The following is a 27,314-nucleotide window of genomic DNA, read 5'->3' as shown; positions in this document are numbered from 1 at the left end:
GTAATCACGTGCTCGATATTCTACTAAAAGATTATATGTTTTGTGGTTTATTGGTGAACACTGAGCAGTTGTATTATGTATTTTTATTCTTGTCGTTAAGTTAAACTACTTGTTTAACACCGACACAATCAAAACATGAGATTATCGGTGAATTTATATTTGGTATCTTTTTAAGTTATAAAAAATATGTGGAATCATATTTTCAACAGAATTTTCAGTGAATAGTAATGTGAAATCATTTAAACAGTGAGTGTTTAGTGTTTAGTTTCACTTGAACGCTGTAATAAAGTTTGAGGTTAAATGTTAAACAATGAGTTAAACTAAGTTATTCGTAATTCTTGAAGAGTATTTAAAAATTGAATAATGAAAATATGTCCTGTGAGTCGTCTAAAGATCGACAGAAAAACGAAATCGAGGTTCTGAAGGTACGTCATGATATAAATAGATAAAAATTTATTTATTTAATGTTGTATGTTTTTTGTACCATAATGGAATATACACATTTATTTCTAGTAAATTAAATTTTATATGACTTTTTATATAAGTTATGAATAGATAAAGATTCAGATTTTCGTATTTTATGCATGCCTACAAATTGTTCGTATTTTTTTTTTAAATAAAGGATGTGTAATAAATATAAATGTATTCCGATGAGTGTAGTGTATGAATATGTTCGAATTTAATATGAGTGTAAACATAAATGGATTAAAATGATATAGGAAATAAAATTACATTATAACAAATAAAATTGGGGAATGAATATATATCTATATTAATATAATTGGTGCTGAATTGTAATTTTATTTATACTGCTTAATTTTTGTCTATATATTGTATATATTATTTATAACATACATAATTGTGATTATTATACACACACATATACACTGATAGGAAATCATTTGATCTTTACTTGAAGTTAAATAATATCATTTATATAAATAATTTTTGATAATTTAATTTTTAAAATGAATAGTTAATTGTATTATAGTTTTGTATACTAATGTGGAAAAATATTTTGAAATCAATGCCTTTATTTCTGTAACATATTTTTCAAGTATCTTTAAAGCTAATAAAGAACATAAACAATGAAGATGAATATAAATCATCTTTATTTATTGGTTCTTATTTAAAATTACTAGTTTTGCTTCTAGTTTAAGCATGAAAATTTAGTTTAGATTATTTTGTGGAAATTACAAGCTATAATTGATTTATGTAAAGCCATTAAAGTAGTTAGTTAAGAATATAAAAATTCACCAGAATCCATATTTTCTTTTTAAGTACATTTGACTCTGTACTGTAATGTATTTATACATGGATTTGTTTAGAAATAAAATTCAATTTTTGTTTAAAGTAACGATTAAAAGCAAAAGCTAGTACTCGTATGATTTGAATATCAGAGTACTGATCAATGTTTTATGTATTTACATTTAATGTTAATATTTATGGCTTTCACATGTCGCAGAGCACATTATTACATATTTTGGCACATAAAACATATGGTAAAACTAAATGTATTTTGTATAAAATGTTTGAAGTTTATATACAATGTCAAATAAAAGTATTTGCACAGCTTGGATCTTTGTATGAAATTCTTTGTAAATCTGTAAGGAATGTGATTCTCTATTTAATATTTTTGTAAAGTATAACTGTCAATTCTAAAGTTCAAGTATACTATGAATCATGAATTTTAGAAATAGTTATAATAAAGAAAAAAATCAAATACACATACACGTCCATTTTAACTGAAATAATTTTGAAATTTTCAGTAAAACAAAAATATTGACGTACTTTAAAAATTTGTTATAACGTGTATTCTACTTAAATATTTCCAATGTTAGCACACTTGTTATATCGCGGGAAGTTTTTCCATCCAAACTGATCGTCATATATTAAAGTTAGAATATTTTGTAAAAAGAAGAAAAACTGCTGAAAGAAAGATTGTGTTAAATTTATACAAGTAAGAAGAATCTTATGCAGAAATAGAAATTAGTACTTAAAGTTATTAAGTTAATAACTTTTAAATGTTAAAAGAAAAGTTATTAACAGAAGTCATTTTACCGTGAGAAATGTGATTAAACGATTTTTTGGCAAAAAAGATCCAATAAATGCTACACGAAGCGGACGTCCTCAGAAGCTTAGAGACCGAGAAGAAAAAAAAATAGTGAATATAATAAAAAAAAAATCTAAAACTACATTCTCGGAAATAGCTGGGATAGTAAAAAACGAATCTAACACTGAAATGCACCCAGTAATAATTCGAAGAACATTCAAAACTATTAGATATGAACTAAGAGTTGCAGGACGAAAACCATGGATTAGCAAAATTAATAAAAAAAAAAATTGTTAGAGTTCGCTATTAATTATGTGCACGAAAATACAGCATTCCCACAAAATAGAGACCAAAATAAATTTATTATTTTTCAATGTGACGAACGGGTTTTAGTTAGAAAATCGAATAATAGATTAGATGAAAAAAATTGTTCAAACCATCAAACAAGGGGATGGTGAAGCACTTATCTGATGTAGGAGAGCTTCTTTTGATTGAAAATACCATGAACAAATATGATTATTTAAATATTTTAAAGTAAAAGTGTGGAAAAATGAAATTTTTTAGGACAAGATTATTATTTTTAACAAGATAATAATCTCAAACACACAACTTATATTGTTAGACAATGGATCATTTTTAATACGCCGTATATCTTAATGACTCCTTCACAATCCTCAGTCCTAAATCCTATTACATTATATTACGTCTAAGCTAGATCTGGAGAAACTACTCCTTGAAGAATGTAAAAAAGAAGAATCTAAAAATTTGTACATTCAACGTATAATCGTCTGAAAGTTCTTATAAAAGGAAGGATTGCACAATAAATATTAAATAAAATGTTATAATAAATTTATGCTACAAGATCGTAAGTGTGCCTTTTTTCCACCGAAAACGGACCCTTATGTGCATTTTACTTTTTTTTCTTTATTATAACTATTTTAAAAATTTATGATTTATAATATACATAAACTTTAGAGTCGACGGTTATATTTTACATAAAAATTAAATAGGGAATCACATTCTTTACAGATTTACAAAGAACTTTATACAAAGATCCAGGTTGTGCCAATAATTTGGAGTACCTTATGTAAATTTTCATGAAAATGTATCAGTACTTTACAACATAAATTAACAATATAATTTTTATTATATTTTACAAACAAATACTCTTTTTAATGTTGTTTACGTAGTTAAATTTCTTGTTTAAAAACGAGCAATGTTTACATGAGTATAGGTGTCCTAAATCTAATATTTTGCAAGATACCCCATGAAGTATATTTCCAATCTCCAACTTTGGAGGCTACTTACATAAATGCTGGCATCTAAAAAACATACGCGTCAAATATTTTTCGAAAAATGTGTCATTCTTAAGTTCTGTTAAAATCGGCAGTTTATTGTTCTTATAGAGCATCTTTGGAGATGAACTCCGCGATTTACGTCATGAAAAAAATAGACGGAAATGGCAACCATTAGACATAGTAATCACTTTGATGCCTCAGAAAGGCATGTCAGGTCCAGCTAAAGTGTATGCACAAATTGATCTACACGTAATGTGCAGTGATAAGTATCCTGATGAGTAAGTATAATATTAATTATTATAATATAATTATGATCTAAAACAATTGTAAAAAATGAGTGAAAAAGCAGCAGGTTTAGGATCTTCCCTCATTATACTCGTATTTTCCTTTTTTTAATTATAGTTTTATACCCTATATCTTATTTATATGAAGTAATAGAAAACATTTGTTATTGATAATAGAGTTCTATAACATATTTTACAATTTATATACACACACGTATAACATGTCGCTTTTTATCGACATTCAAAATTTCGTTCGACATTCAATTGTTATGTTAGAAAACAGATTAACACTTTGACTGCCACGTTGGTCATATATGACCGGCCACAGTTTCTCCTGTGACGCCACGGTGGTCATTGGTGACCGGACCGCTTGAACTTCTTACAATTGTAAAAATTGAATGCAAATTGACAGTTAGGGCATTTTGAATATAACCGATAAATAGGAGATACTTTGAAATAAAAAGTGGCCCATTGAACAATTAAACATGTTTATTAGAACATCAATAAAAATAAATGACAACAAATCTTGCATCTAACGGTGCGCTGTGTTTGTATCCATATCTTTGAGGGTTAATCTACGAATATTATTATAAACATACCTTAGAAAATAATCGTAAATGCTGCTTTATAATCGTATAATTGAAGTTAGAAGTGTGAAGATACCTTATCATTATGTATAGAATGAGCAAATACCGTTTACTAATATCTTCTACACGTTTCAACAATATATTCTGGACGTCTTGCTTACGAATGCGAATGGTTTGTTGAAATAAACGAAGCCTTGTTATAATACGTCGCTATCAACTGTTACCAAGGCGCCATGGTGGTCACCCGTGGCCACCAATAAAATAAACGGTCCATTGGGGAACAATGTTGTCTTACATCTTCAATTTATTATTATTTTGCCATTATATGCTTTGAATAATAAAAATACTCCCGTGGCGTCCTGAGCGAAACATGTGATTTCGGCGTGGCAGTCAGTGTTAAGGAAAAATTCGCTATAATGCTGTAATAATAAGTATTGAATATTAATCCTTTCGCTACGGCGGTTCGGTCCGCCGTAACGCCGACACTGAACTGGACGCCACGCCGAAAGTGTACACATTGCGCGTGGACAATTTATCTTGAAAGAAAAGGGACTTTTCTTTAAAACAATATACTTATAATTTCTACATAAAAGATATAAACTTATTTAGTGGGTGTAAAGAGTCTGATCAATGATTGAAAATAATGAAAGAATAATATACAGTTATTAATAATTTAATTTAATATGATATGTTTTGAAACATGGAAACACGCACAACCCAACATCACATTCTTGACATTAATAACGAAATTCTCATCTCTTATTATTTTTCGCACACACAACACAACTTCGTGTGATCTATTTTTTCCTGTAGCTTCATCAAGTGAAGGAAAATGTCTTCCATTGAGTCTTGATAAGTAATTATTTCCGAGTGTAATAAGATGACGGGATGTTTTTTCTGATATTTCTTTCAAATTTGATCTATTAATTTCAGTTGAAATTTTGTAGTTGATATTGTTTTGTTGGTTTCCAATTTGTATAGATAATATGAATTCCATAAGCACATATCAATCATATGGAAGAAATATTTTTTGTACCATTTTGTTGTTTTGCGGGTAGAATTTATAGTGTTGATGACCATGTCTGTCCTGTCTATAGCACCCATCAATTTATCATAGTCTTATATACAAGATGGTTTCTGTAAAATTTCTTATGCACTGTAGTGTTTTGGTATCATCCACAAATTCTTCTGTATGTATTGTTGAAATCATGAAAACCTCTTTTTTATCGTGCCATTTTATGGCTAACATATTTGCAGACGAGCGGAAGCTTCTGGTTTTACGTTTTTAGACCAGCCAACGTCTTGACTGATTTTCCATTCTTTCATCAGTCATCATCTTAACTTCACTGAAAACATATCTATACGTACCACGCGTAAATACTTAAATTTTAAAGGTTATTGAAATAAAGCATATATTTTAACCTATTAACTAAGTGTTATCATCATTTCAGCCACCTCTATTATCTTAACTGAAATAAGGGATCGACTGATTCGTAGTATCGATTATCGTATCGTAACGAGAATTTACTACTCTCGTTGGCGCTAAGTACCGTGTCTCTCCGCGAACGGTCGAACATTTGGTCCTTCGAGTCGGATTCATATGCACTAAACCGTTAAATGAAACAGTGTACACATCAGTGACACAGCAGCCCCACCTAACTCCAATCAAACAGTGCTACATGACTCCACCATTATCATTAACGCAGCAAGTCCCAACAAGCAAAGGATCAACTTCGGGAAGGAAACATTTTCAACGCGAAGCACACCCACGCAACCTCCCACTGCATAGTAACAAGCAACAACCTTTTTCTTTTTCTTTTTTTCTTTTTTTTTTTTTTTTTGTAGTGGAGAAATCCTCATGGACACTCAGCTGTTGAGCTGTCGAACTCTTACCGATTAAAACTCCACGATGGCCTGCCTACGCGTGTGACAGGAGTGCCCCGGGACCTCTTGAGAATTACTGCCGGTGCACTCCCCGCATCCTTTTGATCGAGGCAATCCTGCAAATTTCCCTAATAAATTAATTTGACGCTAGGGAAGATCATTGCCTTGCTAGTCGCGGCCCGAGGGGGGCGGTGGTGGAGCGGCCCTCAGCCGCTTGACCGCCATCAACCTCCACCGCGTTACCCTACAAGAGTGAGAGTTTCTCTCTCTCTCTCTCTCTCTCTCTCCCTCTCTGCCCGCTCCTTTACGAGCATACTAACATGCTCGCAGAAGGAGCGGACAGCCTCGTACTCCTGCGGCCCGCCCAGCATCATCTCCACGATCACTGATGAGGCCAATCTCTCGTCTATGACGAGACGCAGGGTGTAGCGGAGCAGCTTTCATGCCGGACAAAATTCCAGCTTGTGCTGCGCCGTGTCCCTGCCCTCCATGCAGTGGTGACAGATATCCGCCGCCTCGCGTCCGATCTTCATCAGGTAGTCGCTGAACACGCCGTGTTTCGTGAGCACCTGAGTCATCTTGTGGGTCAGCGGGAGACCGCGGCGGCTCCTCCATGTCTCCCAACTTGGGAGGACCTCCTCCACGCCTCGATGTTCACCTCCTTTGTTGATTAGCTGAGACCGCCACTGGACCCACGCATCCTCCTCGACGGTTCTCAGGTCGTCTGTGGCCGCCTGCTCGGCCGCGTCCTTCCTGGGATCCAGCGCTCTCAAGTGGGTATACCTCCGCTTGAGTGCCAACGCCCGGAGCTCCCACGGAGGAAACGCGGCCAGAATAGTCGCCGACGCGTGCGACATCGTTCGGTATCCACTGACGATTCTGATGGCGATCATCCTGTGCAGCTTTTTTAGGAACAGGATGCTGCGGCGACTCACCATCAGATCGTCCGCCCATACCGGAGCCCCGTACATCATTCGAACTGAACGACGCCCTCATACAGTCCAGCCCCGCCGATGTTCCGCAGCAGGCCGCACAAGACTTTGGCCGCCGCCGACACGTTCGGGACCAGGGAGTCGAAGTGCGCCCCGAACGTCCACTGGCTGTCGATGTGAGGCCAGATACTTCATTCGCGATCTCACTCCGACAGCTTCCCCTGCCATGCTTATTCTGAGACCAGACGGAGGTGTCCCTCGCCTGTTCTTGTCGTAAAACCAGATGGCTTTCGTGCCAACACGGCACCTGCCCCGACATGTGTCGCTCCAGATGGGCGGCGACGACTCTCTCGAGGAGTTTGCCGACATCGTCCAGCAGGTAAATCGGCCGGTACGCCGGCGGTAAGGTCGTCGGTCGACCCTCTTTACGGAGCAAGACCAGCCTCACCGTCCGCTGTAGACTCCCTGCCTCAGATATCTCCTATAGAGGCACCGAAGTTTGAGAACCATGACCCCCATCGCTTCCCCCAAGATCCGGCCCGGGATCTCGTCCGGACCCGGCGCCACGTCGCGGGAGGCCATTCTTCTAATCGCCTCCCACAGCTCTTCCTCCGTGACTTCCCAATCGTCCGTCCACTCCACCGTCCGGGTTGTTTCCCGCGACTATTTCTCCTCGATGTTCATCTCCGTCGTAGCCGTGGGGCCCTTCGCGCGAAATTTTTGCGTCGCCGTCCTGTATGGCCTTCCTCATAGATCGGACTTGACTGCTTCGACTAAGTCCGACCAGGCACTTCGCGATCTTGATCTCCTTTTGCAGCGAGCGCCGTAGCTCGCGGTACGTCCGGTAGTACATAGAGACTTTTCCCGCGTCGCGGCGTCGTTTGCGGCGGACGTCTGGTACCGTCTTCGGGCCTGAGCGCATCTTGGCCTTAGCACCGCGATATCGGGAGTCCACCAATACACGGCTCTGCTTCGTCCGGTGCCCAGCATGGTTCGTGGCTTGAATGCGTCGCATATTGCCGTCATATCTCCACCCCCTCGGCCACAGTCCAGCCTGAAATCCGTCTGAACGCGTCGGGGGTGGCCCATGTGATGTCCACGATGGAGCACCTCCTCCACGCTACGCAGGTACTGGCCGAGTCCCTGTTCACCTGCAGGAGTCCAAGACCCCCGCACGGCCGCACACTTTGGTCCTGGGGTTTCCCCATTCCGTGAAATGAGCGTTGAAATCTCTCAGGATAACGAGCAACAGCCTAACGCCATAACAACGTCAATCTCGCAACTACAAATAAGCTCGTTCATTTTATCGAAACTCACCATGGCCCCTAGTCAAGAAGAGCGCATTAAACATTTAACACTGTGTTACACCACGAGGCTTACCATAGGCCGTGTCCCTAACCGTCTCTCGTAATACTACAGTGTCGCAGACAGATTGTCTTATATGACCGACGAAAAATATACAGTATAGCGACAAGCGCATATTTTTTATCAAGCAGCGAGTTCTAGAAATATCCATTCGCCTTCGGTCCGTTATTTTATCCACACAAAGAAGGTAGCATACGTGATCATAACGGTGACGTGACCCGTGCGTAGTGGGGGTCGTCCACCAGAGAAGACAAAAGGTCGAAGTTCGATCAGTCTCATTTGAAGATTCAAACGGCATGCATCAAGAGGTTCTGATGAATAAAATTAAAGTCGCTTAGTCTAACAAATACATCGAGAGATATCCTAAAGTCGGGTCGAATTTCTGTAACATATTAATTGTATTCATCGCTAAATAATTTGTGACGATTTTTATTATAATATTGAATATTGTTAAATATACAAGTTTATATTAACCCTGTTAATTCAGTGTTAAACTCATTTAAACTACCTCTTAATCGAAACAGGGGAACGACTAATTCGCGGCGTCGATTATCCGAATCGTAGCAAGAATTTACATCTCTCGTTGACGCGTTTTCCTCGCGATCGCGTCTCTCCGTGAACGGTCGTAATACACTGAAACGAGAAGTGTTCAGGAGAAAATTAGGAGCATTTCAAGCGGCTCTTGATAACTATAATGAAGGAAGGTCAGCAACTACCATTCGATGTAATTTAGACGTCTTAGAAGCAGAATTTGCAACGTTTAGGAAAAATAAAGGCGAATTGGACGATGTGGACGAGGGTCAACCAATGCAGAAATTTAAAACAGGCGTTCTATAACTGTAAGGGACGCGCGTTCGACATCATTGATAATGCAAACACACGAATAGGAGAGACAACCGAAAGTAATAAACCAAATTCACCGGGCACATCATTTTCGGATTCCGTCGATTTACCGAAGATTCAACTACTTATCTTTTCGGGAGCCCACCAAGATTGGCCAGGGTTCGCGAATCAATTTCGCTACACAGTTCATGAAAACCCACGTATTGACGACTGTAAACGATTAATGTATCTCCGCTCTTGCTTAACACAAGAGGCTGTTCACGCTATAGTATTGCTAGACAATACAGCAGCCAATTACTCGGTCATCTGGGAGATATTGGAAAAAGATACAATCAACCGGCTAAAATCGTGGCTAAACATTTAAAAGAATTGTTTGATATAGCTCCTTTACAGCGAACATCATATCGTGATCTACAATCCTATTCAACCAAGGTAGAAGCTCACTATACGGCCTCAGACAACCGACCGCAGATACAGTGCTGCTGAATTTACTCACGTCCAAGTTAGATCGCGAGACCGAATTAAGATGGAAGGAAAGGACAAAAAACACACCCTTCCCAATAGTTGAAGAACTAAACAATTTCTGAACGAGCGCTGCAATATATTAGAACCTACAGGATCAACACGTCAAACACAAGGGCACGCATTCGTCACGTCGCACTCTCCGTCATCTTGTCCTATCTGCCGTGAACCACATGGAATTTGGAGCTGCAATATCTTCAAGGCGAAACCCGTCAGAGAACGCCTTATAGCCGCCAATGAGGTATCAGTGTGCACCAACTGCCTGAGGAGAGGACGCGCACTTCTCCATTGCACCGCCGGATCCTGTCGTATGTGCGGGAAACGACGCCACACGCTGTTGCATGAGTCTGAAACTTGAATCCAGACTCGGGACATCACTAGCAGCCGAATTCTCGACACTCTCAACACCTCATCCGACACCTCATCCGACACCTCATCCGACACCTCCTTCGACACTTTCTCGTCCACTTCACATCAAGACTCTGCCTCAGCGATGACGGCATTATTCGGACGGCAACAATTCAGATGGCAACTAGCATCTTGGATCGAGGCGTTAAGCAGCTAGGACCACTACCGAGCCAACCCGATTAAGATTATTGAGGGTCCGCAATAAGGGTGTTTAGACATCTGATAGCCATCTTGCCTGAGGTGTGGAGTCTAGTTTGTGTAGGGAGTCACGGAACGTAACAACAATACTTTTTGATTTATCACAATCTTTATGTTCGGGCCTGTTGAAGTGATCGCTACTTCTAAGAAAACTCTACATCTGGTCTTCGGTTTCTCAAGCGCTAAGGTCATCGATAGCGCGTAGACAAAAGAATGCGTCGATGACAGACCATAAGCGGTACACGTACGACGTTGGTTTCGGCGGTTCTTTTAGTCTCAGGGTAACATTCCTAACGAGAGGATCTGGATCAGCTTACATTGTATTCCACATTTTGTACTTTATTATTCACAATATATATACTTACAATACCTTACAATTTACCCACGCGTTTCTTTAATTCCACATACACCGAATAATCTTAATAGGGCCCTATAATAGTACCAGATCCTGTATAAATAATAACAATAACTCACAAAGAACAAACGATTTTATCATGTCTCATAGTGGATGCTGGATATATCCGGCGTTAGGAGCGAAAGGGTTAAAAAATATTGTAGTAAAACTGTTAGAATTTAATTATTCTATACAAATCATTATTTTTTAAAAATTTAAACATAGAAAATAGCTAAAAGTATGAATTTAGTATTTAAATATTAATATGAATGCTAATATGAATTCGAAATTGATAATTTTTGTATCCCAAATGACACTAAGCTCTTTTCAAATTCTTCTACTTGGCGCAAATAGTAAAAGCAAAAAGGACATAGAATCGTCCATTGTCAGTGTGACTTAGAAACGCGTGCAAATCAAAACGGGTAGAGAGTTTATTTTGGGAAATAAGTAGGGTGGATTAGAATAATACTTTTACTCATCAAATACAGGAAGATCTTCAAGATTTCCATATTTCAAGGTGATTTGCGTATTTCTTCTATTCTTATCTCCAGATTTTTTTCATTCATTATCTCCCGACATCCTCGTTTTATTGATATAAAATATCTTGATCAAGATAGGTAATGCTAGTAATATGAAATAAAATAGACTGCACATAGGAGTCTGTTTAACATTATATATATTGGGTTGGCAACTAAGTGATTGCGGATTTTGTCAATACCATCTAATGACAAAATCCGCAATCACTTAGTTGCTAACCCAATAATTTGAATCGCAATTTTTCATGACTAGCTAATGTAAATATGTAATTATTCTCGAAATTTTCTATATTATGTCAATACATTTGTTGTATATTTTATAGTGAAATATCAGTCCTCAATAAAATATGTTACATATATCTGAATTGGAAGCTAAATGGTTGTTAAATATTAAATTGTCCCAAAAGTTTATTTCATTTTATAAGGAAATAGTAGTTGCACAATATTTTTTGTTTCATATTATTTTATTGAATTGTATATATTGTCTATTACAAAATGAATCAGATATATTTCGATAAAATAATATAAAATATAAAATGTTGTGCATCTGTTATTTCCTTATAAAACGATACAAACTTTGGGACAACCTAATACTTTAATTTTTTTTTTTTAATTTGAAATTAGAGCGAAAAAATTTTGATTAATATGCAGAATCTGGACATTTCCAGACATTATACATACGTGACTACATGTTATACATACACACACACATACATAGATATAAACATGTTTCGGAAATATAAATGTGAGAATTGTACAAGGTAGGATAATTGTGAAAATAGATGGGTGAAATTTAATGTTTAAATTTTAGACTAATATAATTTAACCAAATGTGAATGTACGAGGGTGACTCAAATATAAACGAGACTTTATTTTTAAAATAATTTTATTCAGTGAAATAACATAGCCAAGCACATATTATTTTTCAACATAGTCTCCTGCTTTGGAAATGCATTTTTCCCAGCGGATTGGGAGATTTTTGATCCCAGCATCGTAAAAAGAAGAGTGCTGTGTCAGAAGCCAATTGCGCACAAAGGCCTCCACCGCCGCGTCGTCTTGGAATCGTTGTCCTCCTAGTGCTTCTTTAAGCGGTCCGAAGAGATGGAAATCGCAGGGCGATAGGTCAGGACTGTAGGGAGGATGATCAAGTGGAGTCCACCTTATTTCCTCTAATGTTGTGCAGGTTAGAGCTGTTGTATGAGGCCTGGCGTTGTCGTGGAGGAGAATGACGTCTCGAATCGGTTGGTTACGCCTTTTCGAACGATAAGCAACCTTTGCCTCCCTCAAAAGCTCACAGTAATAAGCAGCATTTATTGTGCGAATGTTCTCCTCCGTAATGCTGGTTCGAGGACGACGATCATGTTCCACATTTTCAACCAGTTCACGTCCTTCCTTGAACTTCTTATGCCAGGCAAACACGCGAGCCCTTGACAGTGTCTGATCCCCGAACTGTGCAGTCAATCTTTGCAGAATTTCTATTGGTTTGACGCCTTCATGTGTGAGAAATTTAATAATAATGCGTTGCGCAACTGAGAGGTGTACTTGTTGCTCTGACATCTTGAATACTACCGCCAAACGTGTCTGAACTGGACAACGGCCTGCTCTCCCCACTCCTGACATCCCAACCAATGCACACTAGAAGCGGCCGCTCGCTCCCTTTAAATTTACGCGCTCAGAAACAAAAGTCTCGTTTATATTTGATTCACCCTCGTATATTAAATCTAATCGATATAACTTAAAGTTATATGATCTTTACTACTAAAACTGTTTTTACGCTTTTTATTACATAACTTGCAGAGTACCAAACATAGAGTTGAAAAATAGCAGAGGCTTATCTCATCAACAAGTTGCAGTATTGTATGCCGAATTAGTGGAGCTAACAAAACAATTACAGGGAGAAGTAATGATCTTTGAATTAACGCAACATGTTCAGAAATATTTACACGAGAATAATAAACCAAGTTACAGTAGCTTTTATGAAGAAATGGTTTCACGACGCCAAGAAAAGATCGAATATGAAATGTTGGAAAAGCAGTTGAAAGAAGATAAAGAAAGACAGGTTAGATATGCACATTATATAAATCATATTGTAATAAAATGAATAGCTGAGATTACTGTCTAAAGCTTATTGTCCTACATCATTCTGTACTGCAACAATCTATTCCTTCAAAAGGGCAAATTATATGAATCAATGAATATAAATAAATTACTACATTACAAGGATGTTTGACCTGCCAGTTTTATAAAGACACATAATTTTAAAAGATGCTATTTTTACGAATTTTGGATCGATCATTTTATTAATGTAACTTATGATGAAACGAGTAAAACATATTCTGTAATTCTCGTATTCTATCTATTATAAAAGCAATAACTTCTAAAATAATTATCTTTGTTGTGATTATAAATCGTTGAAAATTAAAAATTAAGAACCATGAAAGTTTTAGTGCCATATGAATATAAGAAGTCTTTATTAATCTTAATTTTTGAGATTACCTTACTGTTTTTACAAATTAATTTTGCATTATGATAAAAATAAATATTTTGGTATTTTGAATATTTTTGTTCAAGGATTCTATTGTAGAAAATAAATTAAATATGTGTATTTGAAAATATTGTATAATAATTGCTGATTGTAAAAAATCATAAATATATAACGAAGCAATTGTATACAATTTGTTATTTTTAAAGTTGATACTTTTTTCACAATATTTTTGTATTAATTTTAATTTATTAATCTAATAATCTAATTTATTTAAAAGTAAAGTTACATGTTTTTCAATTAATTTAAATTATCCATTAGACACGTACAAATTATTAAGTATAGATACAGCGAAATTTTAATATTACATTTTATAATTTCATATGAGGATACAAATAGGGTGGGATAATAACTTTAATCACTTTGAATATCTCTGAAGGAAGCCATAATAATTTTCTTATAAGCGGAAGGTTTCCGGAGATTTCGAGATCATTTCCATTTCTTTAATTACTTATCAATACTTCTTTAAGTATATTATTATTGAAAAAAGGCAAACGAATCAAGCGGTAAATTTGGCGACCCTTCGACACTTTCAACTGGCAACGGTTCGATATGGAGATTTAAAAAACACCAAGCAATGATATAGAGTCAAAATTTGTCAAAGATATCCTACAATGCCTTAAAGACTAAAATGTACATAGATCTAAACCACATTTACAAAATAGATGAAACATCTTTGTTGTGAAAAACTCTTCTAAATCGAACGTTAATTCGTACGATTGAAAAAAGGGCATTTGAAAGCCAAATACAAGAAGATCGAGTAACGAATTTTGTGTAAATGCAAGTGGAGTTTATAAATTACATCTTTTTATTCATAGATACGAGAAACCGAAAGCGCTCAAACATGTCAAATGAATTACCGTTGTGTCCAAAACTAGAAAACAGACTTTGATGAATTGCAATGTATATTTGCTGATTGTTTGTAAAATCATTCCAAATCCATTGTAAAAAGTTCAATTGGAAAAATGAACTTGCAGACGAATGTCGTTATTGGCATGCAATTGTGTCTCTCATATTCTAACACTGGACAGATTAAATACCGACTATGATGTCGACGTCGTGTACCTTTTTGAAAATACCACGAACTCCTTCTTTCAACCGAGGAACCAGAAAATAGTAACAAAATTCAACACTTTGTTTCATCATCATACGCTAAGAAAAATCTTAGATTTTCCTCACACTGATTTGTTAAAAAAAGCTTGAGACGATATATTACCTTTTAATAATCAGTTTTCATGGGAGCGATTTCTAAACAACGTTATGAAGAAAGAAACCATAAAGCAAGAAACAAAGGTGGAGCATGTTTCAAATATATTCAGTATTACTGAGGTCAAAGAAATAATTGCCACAATTATTCAGTAAATAGTGTCCGTAGATGAAATTCAAAAATGGTCTTATCTTATCGATCTGTGAATAAATTGAAGATGAAGTACAACAAACGGAAAATGGAATGATAAAAAACAGCGTCATCACCAAATCAGAAAAGAATCCGTTGTTAGACAAGAAGGAAACCAAACACATTAATTTGTTACTATATGCCGGAAGTCAGACACCGTATATATAATTGCAAGTTAATAACTGAAACTCTACTATGAACAAGTGTGCCTAAAGAATCTTAAGAAACTGTCCTAGGTGAAGAAATGTATCCTCGACAAAGATGCGAGTAATTACATAAAAAGGTGGTAAGTAATAGCTTCTTAAATAATTAATTATTTCACTATATGTGTATATATATATTTGTTCATACATACTTGTTATCAAATTTTTTATATCAACCCGACTTAAGAATTGGACAACGTTTGATGTAGTACATACTTGAAATGAAAGATACTTAGAGGGTTGCATTTCAATTCATTCTTATCTGGAAAATTGTACTTATCCACTGATAATATTTTGATGAATGTAACATATCAAATTTAAAAAAAAATACTAATTCTTCTGATGAAATGACTCATGTTTTGCGTTTATCTTATATGTATACATATATCATAGGACTAAAAAATATGCAAAGATATATACACACAAGATATTACACACAATTGGTTCAAGCTATAAATCTAAAATAGTAAAAAATAGACAAAATTAATTGAATGATGCATGACTCGGTAAATATGTCCATTCTGGAAGTGTAGGTGTTCTGAAGATTTTAGTTATACATGACTAGATATGACTGTAATTTTTTGTACATAATTTATTATACAAATTAAGATGCATCATATTGAAGATAAGGAAAACATGAACACAAGAATACAGCGTTACTTCTTTCGCGTTTGTCGTACCATAAATTCTATAAACCTCGTCAATGCCGAGGCTCTCTCGGACGGTCTCACTGGCGGAAATAGTAATTTTAATAATAATTATATTCGTCAATTTATAAAAAAATCTATAAATTTTCATTGAAAAAACTTATTTCGATAATACTGCAATTACAATTATTTTAATTAATAAACATGGCAAGTCAAACATCCTTTTACCTTTCTTGTTTTTAATGTTCAAATTACAATTTCTGTAGGCTACTACTGTTCTACTTATTAATCATATTATTATTGGTCATTTCAAAAATATATCTGTTTTAATTCAGATATTGTATCTACAAAAATAATTGCAGGTATTGCAGGATGAAATCCAAAAAAGGCAGGAAGCTTTAAAAGCTGAACTTCGTAATCGAAAAGAATCTATTCGTTTATATTGTGATCGATCAAATAATCCCTCTCAATCAATACCATCATCTCCGCAAGAGAGATCACGGATTTATTCTCGAAGAAGATGTGCTAGTAGTTCTGAAAGTTCTGACGGTTTTCTGTGCGAACATAGGGGCACAAAATTATTACACTTTGATCATAATAAAGGTATATACTTTGGTAGATAACTTTAGTCTGTTGTCTCAAACTTGTGTATTAAAAAAATAATTCAATTTTACTAATTTTTATAATGTATAATAATTATAGGTGAACGACAAGTGTACAGAGCAAAATGTATGGGTCATAGTACTAAGGGATCGGTCGTTTATGCAGGTGTGGATATGACAACTGGAGAATTGTTTGCAATTAGTGAATGGACATTAAAAGTAAATAATAAAATTGAAGAAAATAATATTCAACATATCATGAAACAAGTAGGAAGTTTAGAACAAGAAGTAAATCATTTACATAAATTACATCATCCAAATCTTGTACATTATTTAAATATGAAGTATCTGCAGGAGGAAGATGATGTACTTATTTATGTTCTTCAAGAATTTGTGGTAGGTATGATAATATTTAGTTATAATTCAGACCAAAGATACAGTATTTGTAATTATAATTATTTGAATTAATTTTTCTAAAAGTGAGTAAATTGAAGAACTATGTAAAATATAAGGGACTTCGTAAAATTTGTATAACATCACACTCATAGTCCACATACATAATACATGTGGTTCGTATCATATAAAGCTGTTTCCTATAACGTGGAACTTATTCTTTGCGTTATACGGAGGCCCACTGTATTGTATAAAATATATTTCCTGAAATAAGTTTCACTAATTAAGTTAAATAGCTTAAATTTTATACGTTTAAATAAGCCTTATTCTACAGCTATTTTAACATTTCAATATTTATGATAAAGTTCATTTATTTCGAAAAAATTATAAAATTATTATATCTGTAAATACAAATACAAACATGCATTTTCTAATAATAGCAACTTTTATATAACATAATTTGATCGTTCCAATAATATGAATTGATTTAATTTTTATGATTTAATTTTTTAAAAACTAAAGTTTCATGTATGCTGTCATATATGTTAATTATCGGATTTTAGATAGGTACGAGTTGCTCCTTTTTTTTACTGGAAAATATCGCAGTAGACATCGATTTTCTGCGATATTTGGCAACTGGCATCCTTTCTGCTTTAAGATATCTCCATGAGAATAATGTTGTCCACAAAGATCTACGTGATACCAGTATCTATATTGATAACACAGGAATAGTTAGATTATCAGATTATTCTTTAAATAAAAGATTGTCTGATATTTATCAGACATGTACAATAATCAAGCCTGAACCAGATTTTCCGAGTGTACAAGGCAGAGGTGGAAAAAAGGCAGATATCTACCGTTTTGGTGTTCTTATGTTTTCTTTATTAAAAGGAATCATAGTTTCTGGAGATAAAATTGATCCAACAAAAATTGTACAGGTGTGTTTCTCTACATACAAATACAAATAATCGGAATATTTAATATAAAATATAAATAAAAAAGAAAATTTAATATAGCTAAATATACAACATATAGAAAGAAATTATTATAATAAAAAATATTTGAGGGTAACCAAAAATACTTAATTTATTAAATATAATAATATTTATTGTACTCTAGACTACATGTTTATTACACGGACGTTATTTAGCATACTTTACAATTTAAATGTAGAGACCTATGCCTTTATTTAGTAAACATACAATCAATTTCACTTTACTGTTTAGTAATAAAGCTTTATAGATGTGAAATGCAGACGTTTGCTAATAAGTAATTATGCATTTTATTTCAGTAAAATTTTAAGTAAAAGGTTTAAATAAGAAATTACATATTAACAGATTCTTTATTTATTCTACACTTCAACTTCAACAAAAATTGATAATATCATGTATTTATATGATGTATATGACATGTGCATGTTGTTAAAAAATTCCTATTACCTCTGTTTAGTTAATTCGAATAATAATCAAATGATCTTAGATATGAAATACTAGTTATATTATTTTGTCTTCAGACTTGAATCTGTTCATTATTTACATTTTGTAAACAACATAATTTCCACAGCACGCCTATAAATAACCAAATTAAATACTAATTTAAAGCAAATGATTTCTATCTAAGTATAATTATTTTAAATAAATATTTAAGTAAGAAGAAACAAATGAATCACATTTTACTCATTTCTTCTCATAAAGGAATCAATTTTTTAATTGTTTTAGCTTGATCTTCAAGATTTCTTACTAAAGTGCCTTATCAATGATGAAAGAAAACGTTGGTCAGCCGAACAACTGTTACAACATTCGTTTATAAAGGCGCCTTTAAGCCATGCATTATCGCCCCCAAAAATACCAAGGAGAGATGAACAAGAGAATCATGAACCAGAAGAACCAGATACAGATATTAGACAATATGTACCTCCATTAGGAGGTCATTCAAGAATTACAAATGAATTCGAAATTCTTGAATGGCTTGGTAGAGGTGCTTTCGGCGATGTTCTAAAAGTGAAAAATAAATTAGATGGTGGAATTTATGCTATTAAAAGGATAGAATTGAACCCAAAAAATAAACAACTTCACAAAAAAATTACCAGAGAGGTGAAATTGTTATCTCGGATGAATCATGAAAATGTAGTACGATATTACAATTCATGGATAGAAAGTGCTATAATAACCGATGCAGTAGAAGAACATGCATCCATGACATTTTCTGAAAAAAAGAGTCCAGAGCTGCTTAATGTAATTGTTATATCTATATTATTTTATTACTTAATTTTTTAATTTGATCATTGGATTCCTAGATATTTGAATTTGAAATTTAATCGTTAAAATTTTATTTTATTTTTTATTTGTTTTCCAAAACATTGTGATAGTCTGTATCTGTTTCATTTTTAAATAGTATTATAATATTTAAGATTTTATGTAGTAACTAATTTCTTAACATTTAGTGTGTTACATACCATGTAATGATTTATAAAAATCTACTTTTATATAAATATTAGATTGTCCCAAAAAATTTCTTTCGTTTTATAAGGAAATAATTCTGTTGTTCTATTCTAAAAAAATGGATCATACATAATTTAATAAAATAATATAAAACAAAAAATGTTGTGCATTTATTATTTCCTTATAAAACAAAAGAAACTTTTGGGACAACCTAATAATTAATTTTGATATCAGATACGATTGTTGATTAGTCCTGATAATTTCGTGAATAATTTTTCCTTTAATCTATAATTATCTTCTAGCATTTAATAACGGATGATATTGAAAAATTAGCACCACCAATACACGAGGTTGAATGGAATGTTTCATACAAATCTCGAACAAATACAACACTTCCAGCTGATAGCGATGAGGATAACAGTGATGCATCGAGTGACACTGACAGTGATGAAGATTGTGCGTTTTTGTAAGAGATTCATTTTTGAAATGACGATTTGTAGGTGACATATCTTTATATTACAAAAATACTTTCTCATAAAAATAAATCATGAATTTGGAAATATATAAAGATTAAAATTACATAAATTTTATTCTAAAACAAAAATATTAGTGACAGAATTGTTTACATTCAAGAAACAGATTCTTTTTTGAACAGATATATAAATAGGTACGAAATTTACGTATCAAGTGTTAAAAATCTAAAATTAACAAACAAATTAACAATTAATTTCCATTCAATTATATATTCCAAAATTTAGAAAGCATACAATAATTTATTACTTTATATAATTAATTTATTAGAATTAAAAAAATGAAAAAATTATGTGTAATTGAACACATCTTAAAGTATAGAATAAGATGTATAATTTTTGTCCATAGAAACTTAAAAATTGAGCATATTGAAGTATATATTCACAACATATATACATATATAATTTATATTAATTGAACCTTATGTTGTTACGAATAATTTGTAACAAATTTTCCAGAATGCAGAATCTTCTGAGAATGGATTCTTCCGATAGCATAGAATTTGTAGGAGATACAAACTATCAAGCATCTGCATCAAATATAAAAAGTGATGAAAATGGGGATATGAATGAATCAAAAGAAACAGTCAGAGAAATTCAATTTATGTATATTCAAATGGAATTCTGTGAAAAGAGTACTCTTCGGACAGCAATTGATAATGGAGTTTATGAAGATCAAGAAAGAGTGTGGAGATTATTTCGAGAAATTGTGGAAGGTCTAGCACATATTCACCAACAAGGAATGATACATAGAGATCTAAAACCAGTAAATATATTTTTGGATAGTAATGACCATGTAAAGATCGGAGATTTTGGTTTAGCAACTACAAATATACTTTCATCTTTTGTACAAACAATGGAAACTGATAAAGAATGTCAAGGTTTTGAAAAAGGTAAATATCTCCACAGCGACGATATTTATGTACTATTATTCTATAGGTATTTTCACGTACAGAGTGTTTGGCTACAAGTGTAAAAATATTTTATTGAAGCTAAAATAAGATGAAAATCAAAAATAAAAGAATTGCGTTTCCGGCTTTGTTTTTTAGAGTAGGCAGGTATGATGTTTAATCTACGATGTTCCTTACAAAACGTTGCGCAGCGATGTGTTTACACGGTTTACAAATGTCACAATCCTCTTCTCTACGATTTGTACGACATAAGCTGCTGCCCATGTATAGTTCGATTTGAGCATCTCTGTGCACTTCGCTGCTTAGGCTGATGTACTTTATCTTCGTGTAAGGAGGTTTGCTCGCGCACAGGGATATTTAGGATAATTTTTAATTGTCAATAACTAAAAATAAAGCCTAAAACGTAATTTTTTTATTCTTGATTTTCATCTTATTTTAACTTTAAGAGTCACCCCTTAAATTTTTTACACCTGTAGTAGAACACTCTATATATAATGTATTATGTAATATATTTCAGGGATTAGTTTTGGCACAGAAGATGTTGGATCTCTTACAGGACAAGTAGGCACAGCACTTTATGTAGCTCCGGAACTTACAACAAAAGCAGCAAAAGCTATTTACAATCAAAAAGTTGATATTTATAGTCTTGGAATAATATTGTTTGAAATGTGTTACAAACCTCTAACTACAGGAATGGAACGAATTAAAGTTTTACTTAATTTACGATCGAAAGAAATTATACTTCCATCAGAAATACAACAAGCTGATATGTCACGACAAATTCATATCTTACGGCATGTAGTACAGATTAAAATAAATTAATTTAAAATACGTGTTTATTAATTCTCGGTTATTACAGGTGGTTATTAAATCATGATCCTAGTCAACGGCCCACTGCTCAAGAACTCCTTTCTTCGGAATATTTGCCTCCTGCACGACTTGAAGAGACGGAATTGCAAGAAATGATCCGACGCACTCTTTCAAATAATCAAAGCAAAGCATATAAATATTTGATTTCATGCTGTTTTACTCAGGAAGTTAGTCCTGCAGACGATATTACTTACGATATGAATTTACCTAGTAGGGGGCATACTAACTTTATTGCTTGGAGAAAACATCAAGAAGGAGTTAAAAGCAAAGTAATCGAGGTTTTTCAGAGACATGGTGGTGTTTACTTAGGAACTCCTCTATTGATACCAAAATCGCATCAATTCTGTAGCTTTTCAACTTCCAGTGTAAAATTAATGACTCGTAATGGAAACATTGTTTGTATCCCTCATGATTTACGCGCTGCGTTTGCAAGATACATAGTATGGAATAATGTTCCACATATTAGAAGATATGCAATTGAAAGAGTCTTTAGAGAAAAAAAGGTATGATTTTACTAAACAGTTTATATCATCGTAAAATTACTCTATTAATACAAGATAAAAAAAAATAAAATTTAATGTTTTAAAAGTCAACAAATAATTAAAATAATTATATAATGTTGAAAATTAATAGGGAAGAAAAACAATCAACACAGGTACATAGTTAAGCTCCTAGAATTGTAATTTATTATCTTGATAATAATTAAGTAAATCTAATATCTAAATACTTTAACTTTTAAATAAAGACTAGTATGAGTTTCTACAATAAATATTTTGTAATTTCTGCTAGACAAAATTCTATGATTACAGTTTTATGTTTATCTATTATTTTAAAAATTAAAAAAATTTATGTTTATTTCTTATTGTATTCTAAAAGCAATTAAGGAATAAAGCATTGATTTTTTTAAGTACTTAAATATTATATAAGTTAACAAAGTTTCTATATTTCATATTATTTTTAGGTTTTGGGCTTTCATCCTAGAGAACTTTATGAATGCGCATTTGATATAATAGATCCTACTCCTGACAATCTTCTAATGGAAGGTGAATTAATATACATTGTCTGGGAAATCATCAATGAATTACCTCCATTGCAAGAACGAAATTTTACTATTCGTTTGAACCACACCTCTTTACTACAAGCTGTATTAATGTATTGTGGAGTAGATAAAGAAAAATATCAAGATATTTATTCAATTCTTCGAGATGCACGTGATGGAAAATTTACAAAGTTTCAAATACAGACGCATTTAATAAGTTTATGTTTGACTGATCAGGCTATGGAGACATTATTCAATTTGTTTGAAACGGAAAGTTCTGTTGCTAAAATTCATAGTGTTTTAAAAACAATTACACGAAGAAAAGGAGATGCTGCTGCTTTAGCTAGAGAAGGACTGAAGGAAATTGAGATAGTTATGGAAAATATTGAAACACTTGGAGTAAAGGTAAATACTGTACTATATTAATAAAATCATATTTAAAATGTAACTAAAATAATTATTTGTAATTAAAGAAGTTTCTTTCGTTACATATATCATCTTATAGTTTTTATTCTAAAGGTAAACATACAAATATTATATAAAGGTGTAATAAAATTTGAATTCTTTCTCTTCTTTAACAGTGGCCTGTACTGGTTGTACCTCTTCTAGTGCACAATATAAATCAACATAGTGGTATAATTTATCAAATTACTTACGAAGTTAAGCGGCGTAAAAAAAAAGGTGGAGAAGAAGTAATAGCAGCAGGAGGTCGTTACGATAAAATGCTTTCTTCTTTTAAAAAAATTCTTGAACGTACAGGAATGGCCAGTAAAGAAATTAAACAATATGGCGCTGGAATTAGTATCTCACTAGAAAAACTTGTTTCTGCAGTCTCGGAAACTTCAGAATCTTTAGAATATAGATACGGTATCGACGTTGCCATTTCTTGTATGAGCAATCATCATCGAGAAAAGGAGATGATCGATCTCTTAAAAGAATTATGGAGTCTTGGACTCAAAGTTACAATTTTAGATCTGGTTTCCCTTGAAGAAATCCTTGAATATTGTCGAGAAAACTCTATCAGTCACGTTATTCTTTTAAAAGCCGGAGAAAAAGGAAACATAAGAATTCAAAGTTGGGAACGTGATAGGTATCAAGAAAAAAGAATGAGTAATCAAGAAGTTGGAGAATTTTTTCAAAGATTAGATAATTCGATACCTGTTCTAAATAGATCTGAAAGCAAAACAGTAACAAATGATTGTTTTTTGAGTAATAACAATCCAGTTAATGTCAATATTAATTTTATTTTATCCGAAAGAGACAAACTTTCTGGTAGTTCTAGAAGAAGTCTAAAAAATTCTATGGTTGCGCAGATGTCTACGTATTTCCAGAGGATTTCACATAAAATCCCAATTGAAATATTTGCGTTATTTTTAGAAATGAGTGTTATAAGAACAATAATTAGTTTCTTAGAAATTGATGAAGAAGACCAAGATTTTCTAAAAAGTATACAAATTATCATAGACAAGTAAGTTGTTGTTATTATTTATTACTTATTTATTTATAAAATCATATTAAGAAATGAAATTTAAAAAATTAATGATTCTTAATTTGGTCAAATTTTATTTCAATGCTATAAATTAAATTCTGTTTGTGTATCTGTATATAAGAAAAAGATATTATGTATAATAGAATAGAATTTCTGAAGTGCTTTTATTATAGCACAAATTTACAATAATTTTAACCCTTTGCCGTTGGATATCGCCATAGTAACGTTATTTAAAATCTGTCTTTAAAGTCGGATGGCATCACTATGGCGATATAATCTTTTTCTGTGAAGAAAAGGTAACATAGGTATATTGAAAAGATATTGTAAATATTTATTACTTTACCATCTCTTTTTAAGTATTTCTAAGAAATCTTGCAATTTAGTTTTTAAAAATAATTTCATTTGGATATCCAGTACATTTTTGTATCGAAGAAACAATTTGTAATTAATTTTATGTGCTAAGGAAGGTAATTCAAGATATTCTCTGATATTCTATGTGCAAGATTATAATATTTGATGTTAAGTGTATTTTATCAGTATAAACCTATTCCTAAAATGATTCCTAAAAATGACAAAGAAGTATAATAATAATTTTCATACTATTGAAAGTGATGATGGCTTTGAATTTGAAATGTATGATGAAAATATGAAAATTTCTAATTTAAATAATGATAGTGAAACTAGTGACAGTAATATAATTTCTGTCAAAAAATGAAAGATAATAAAGGCTGAAAGTTCTGATGAGGATGGTGACAAGAATAAAGAGGAGCATGCAGAAGAAATAGAAAATTTAAGTGGAAGTGGTGAAGAATATTACAGAATATTAAGGCTATTTGCCATTTACTTTTGATTTTAAAACTTCTCCATGAACAATAGATGCACAAGTATCACAGAGTATAAAAGAACTATTGGATTTTTAAAGTATATTTTATTGATATATTGATAAAGAATATAATACAAGAGATAAATGAGTATGCAAAAAGGAAGATAAGTGAAAAGTGGCTGTTCAAAAAATTAATTTGGTATTCGTAGATGGATGGGACATAAAAAATTTATAACTTATGTTGGTGTAATCTTAATATGGAAACAGTGCTATTTGCAAGTATATCAAAGTACTGATCAATCTATTCAGACATCTTCATAAAAGACAAATTCTTTGGATATTACATCTATACATCAATCTTTCGTAAGGCAAAAATTTGAGAATCTCTACTTAAAAGGCAGACAGTTTTCTACAATATATCAACACAAATTTTGCAGAACATACCTGGTAAAGGTATTTGTGTACATGAATTTGTAGTAAAATTTAAAGAGAGTATAACGTTTGTAACATACAATCCAAACAAACATGCTAAATGGAATATTAATACGAATTTAAGTATTAACAGATGTGAACATTGGTTATGTTTATTCAATCTTACCCTATTATAATAGTTTGTTAATTAAGAAGCCGTTCAAACTAGGACTTCCGATTAATTCTCGAATTCCATTGACATTGATTAAAAAAATACTGATTAACATTCAAAATGTTGAAGGTTATTTAATAGAAGCTACTTTACAAGTATGCCACTTACACTAATGAGCTGAAATTAAAAATTCATTTAACTGATACTATAATGCCAAATGGAAAATATTTTCCAACTGCAATTAAATAACTTAAATTTTTGGGAAAGTCTACTGTGGCATATAAGAGAAATAATACGTTACTCTGCGCGAAAGCGCAAACGAGTTGTAACTTTTCTTACTACCTATGATGAAGCAAGAAAACAATCCATTAAAAGAAACATATGTTGTGATGATACAGTAGGTATAACAAGGCCTATTATCGCTATAAATTATATGAAAAAAATACAAGCAGTAGGTCGCGCTGACCAATATGCACCAACGTACTGTTTCCTTAAGAAATCGGGGGGATATGGAAATGTACATTATCAAATCGTATGTAATATATAAAGCCATAAAATAAAATAACCATAAAAAATCGCTAAAACGTACAAAATCTATAAAACTATTAATTGCAAATTAGTAGAATTATTGAAAATACAATTAGTAAAATATTTTCGGTCAGGCCGTTCATCTAGAACGCAATCTTCAATCTCACATGCAGAAATTAAATTAAATAATGCACTCCATATACTTCATTCAAGAAGTAAACAAGATTGTGCACTAAATTCGATCAGAAGAGTTCCTGGAGGAAAATGAGAAACATGCACCTATTGCGGTACTTGTATTCAGAAACTCCATATCGGTGATTCTTTTAACAAATATCACTGATTAACTTCTCTAATTTAACAAATATTACTTTACAAAATTAAAATTTTTTAATTTTTGTACACTATAAGTAATATGCAATAAAATATATTTGTCCCAAAATAATTTTTTTATGTCAAAAGTGACATGAAATATAAACTTCAATTAATTGATAATATTACCAGAAAAATATGCTGACTGCAAAGGGTTAATACTTATTTAAAACTAATTTATAGATTTTTATTAACAAAGATTTTTGTCTGCTCTTTTAGACATCCAAGACATAAAAAGTACATAAAGGAGATATGTGAAGAAATGCAAGAAGTAAGGAAAGAGAAACAAAGACCTGTATTAATTCTATATAGTTTAATCAATAATCAATATATGACTCTCTTATAAACTAAATTTTTCTACACAAAACATAAACATATGAACATGAAATGTCATAGACGGAGAAATATTTAACTAAAGTTACAAACTGATTTTTAATAAAATAAATCGTTCTTTTTTTTACATTCATTCATTTTTCTGAAATTTTTTATTCCTGTAGACCTTTCTTTGTCTTCCTTTCAATAAAGTTGCAATGAAAGAGAGTAAGATAAATATAAATATTTTAAATACAATATAATTAAAAATATTTTCATTTTAATTACTGAAAAAATTGAAATAGAGGAAGGTGTTATAAAAAATATTTGAG

At 32.6% G+C, this 27,314-nt stretch overlaps 1 protein-coding gene across 1 annotated transcript; it reads left to right on the top strand.

Annotated features, from left to right (window-relative positions):
• The first annotated feature begins 55 nt into the window (after nucleotides 1-55).
• On the top strand, nucleotides 56-27,128 carry LOC132907351 (eIF-2-alpha kinase GCN2). Its single transcript, XM_060960367.1, has 14 exons — nucleotides 56-425; nucleotides 3,460-3,629; nucleotides 13,102-13,363; nucleotides 16,455-16,695; nucleotides 16,795-17,090; nucleotides 17,651-18,025; nucleotides 18,806-19,321; nucleotides 19,831-19,994; nucleotides 20,518-20,951; nucleotides 21,487-21,763; nucleotides 21,829-22,342; nucleotides 22,801-23,283; nucleotides 23,460-24,346; nucleotides 26,890-27,128. The coding sequence occupies exons 1-14, from the start codon at nucleotides 372-374 to the stop codon at nucleotides 27,014-27,016; spliced, it is 4,800 nt and encodes a 1,599-aa protein (XP_060816350.1). The 5' UTR covers nucleotides 56-371; the 3' UTR covers nucleotides 27,017-27,128.
• Nucleotides 27,129-27,314: the final 186 nt, after the last annotated feature.

The sequence above is a fragment of the Bombus pascuorum genome, chromosome 5 (genome assembly GCF_905332965.1).
Source record: "Bombus pascuorum chromosome 5, iyBomPasc1.1, whole genome shotgun sequence".
NCBI lineage: Eukaryota > Metazoa > Arthropoda > Insecta > Hymenoptera > Apidae > Bombus > Bombus pascuorum.
The sequence above is the reverse complement of the archived record's forward strand: the minus strand, read 5'-3'. Positions and strand labels throughout refer to the sequence as shown.

Excerpts from the sequence above, each read along its gene's own strand:
- LOC132907351 (XM_060960367.1), top strand. The coding sequence starts at position 372 with ATGTCCTGTGAGTCGTCTAAAGATCGACAGAAAAACGAAATCGAGGTT. Across the intron at positions 21,764-21,828 it reads CGACAAATTCATATCTTACG|GTGGTTATTAAATCATGATC; the intron begins GCATGTAGTACA and ends CGGTTATTACAG. Across the intron at positions 22,343-22,800 it reads GAGTCTTTAGAGAAAAAAAG|GTTTTGGGCTTTCATCCTAG; the intron begins GTATGATTTTAC and ends TATTATTTTTAG.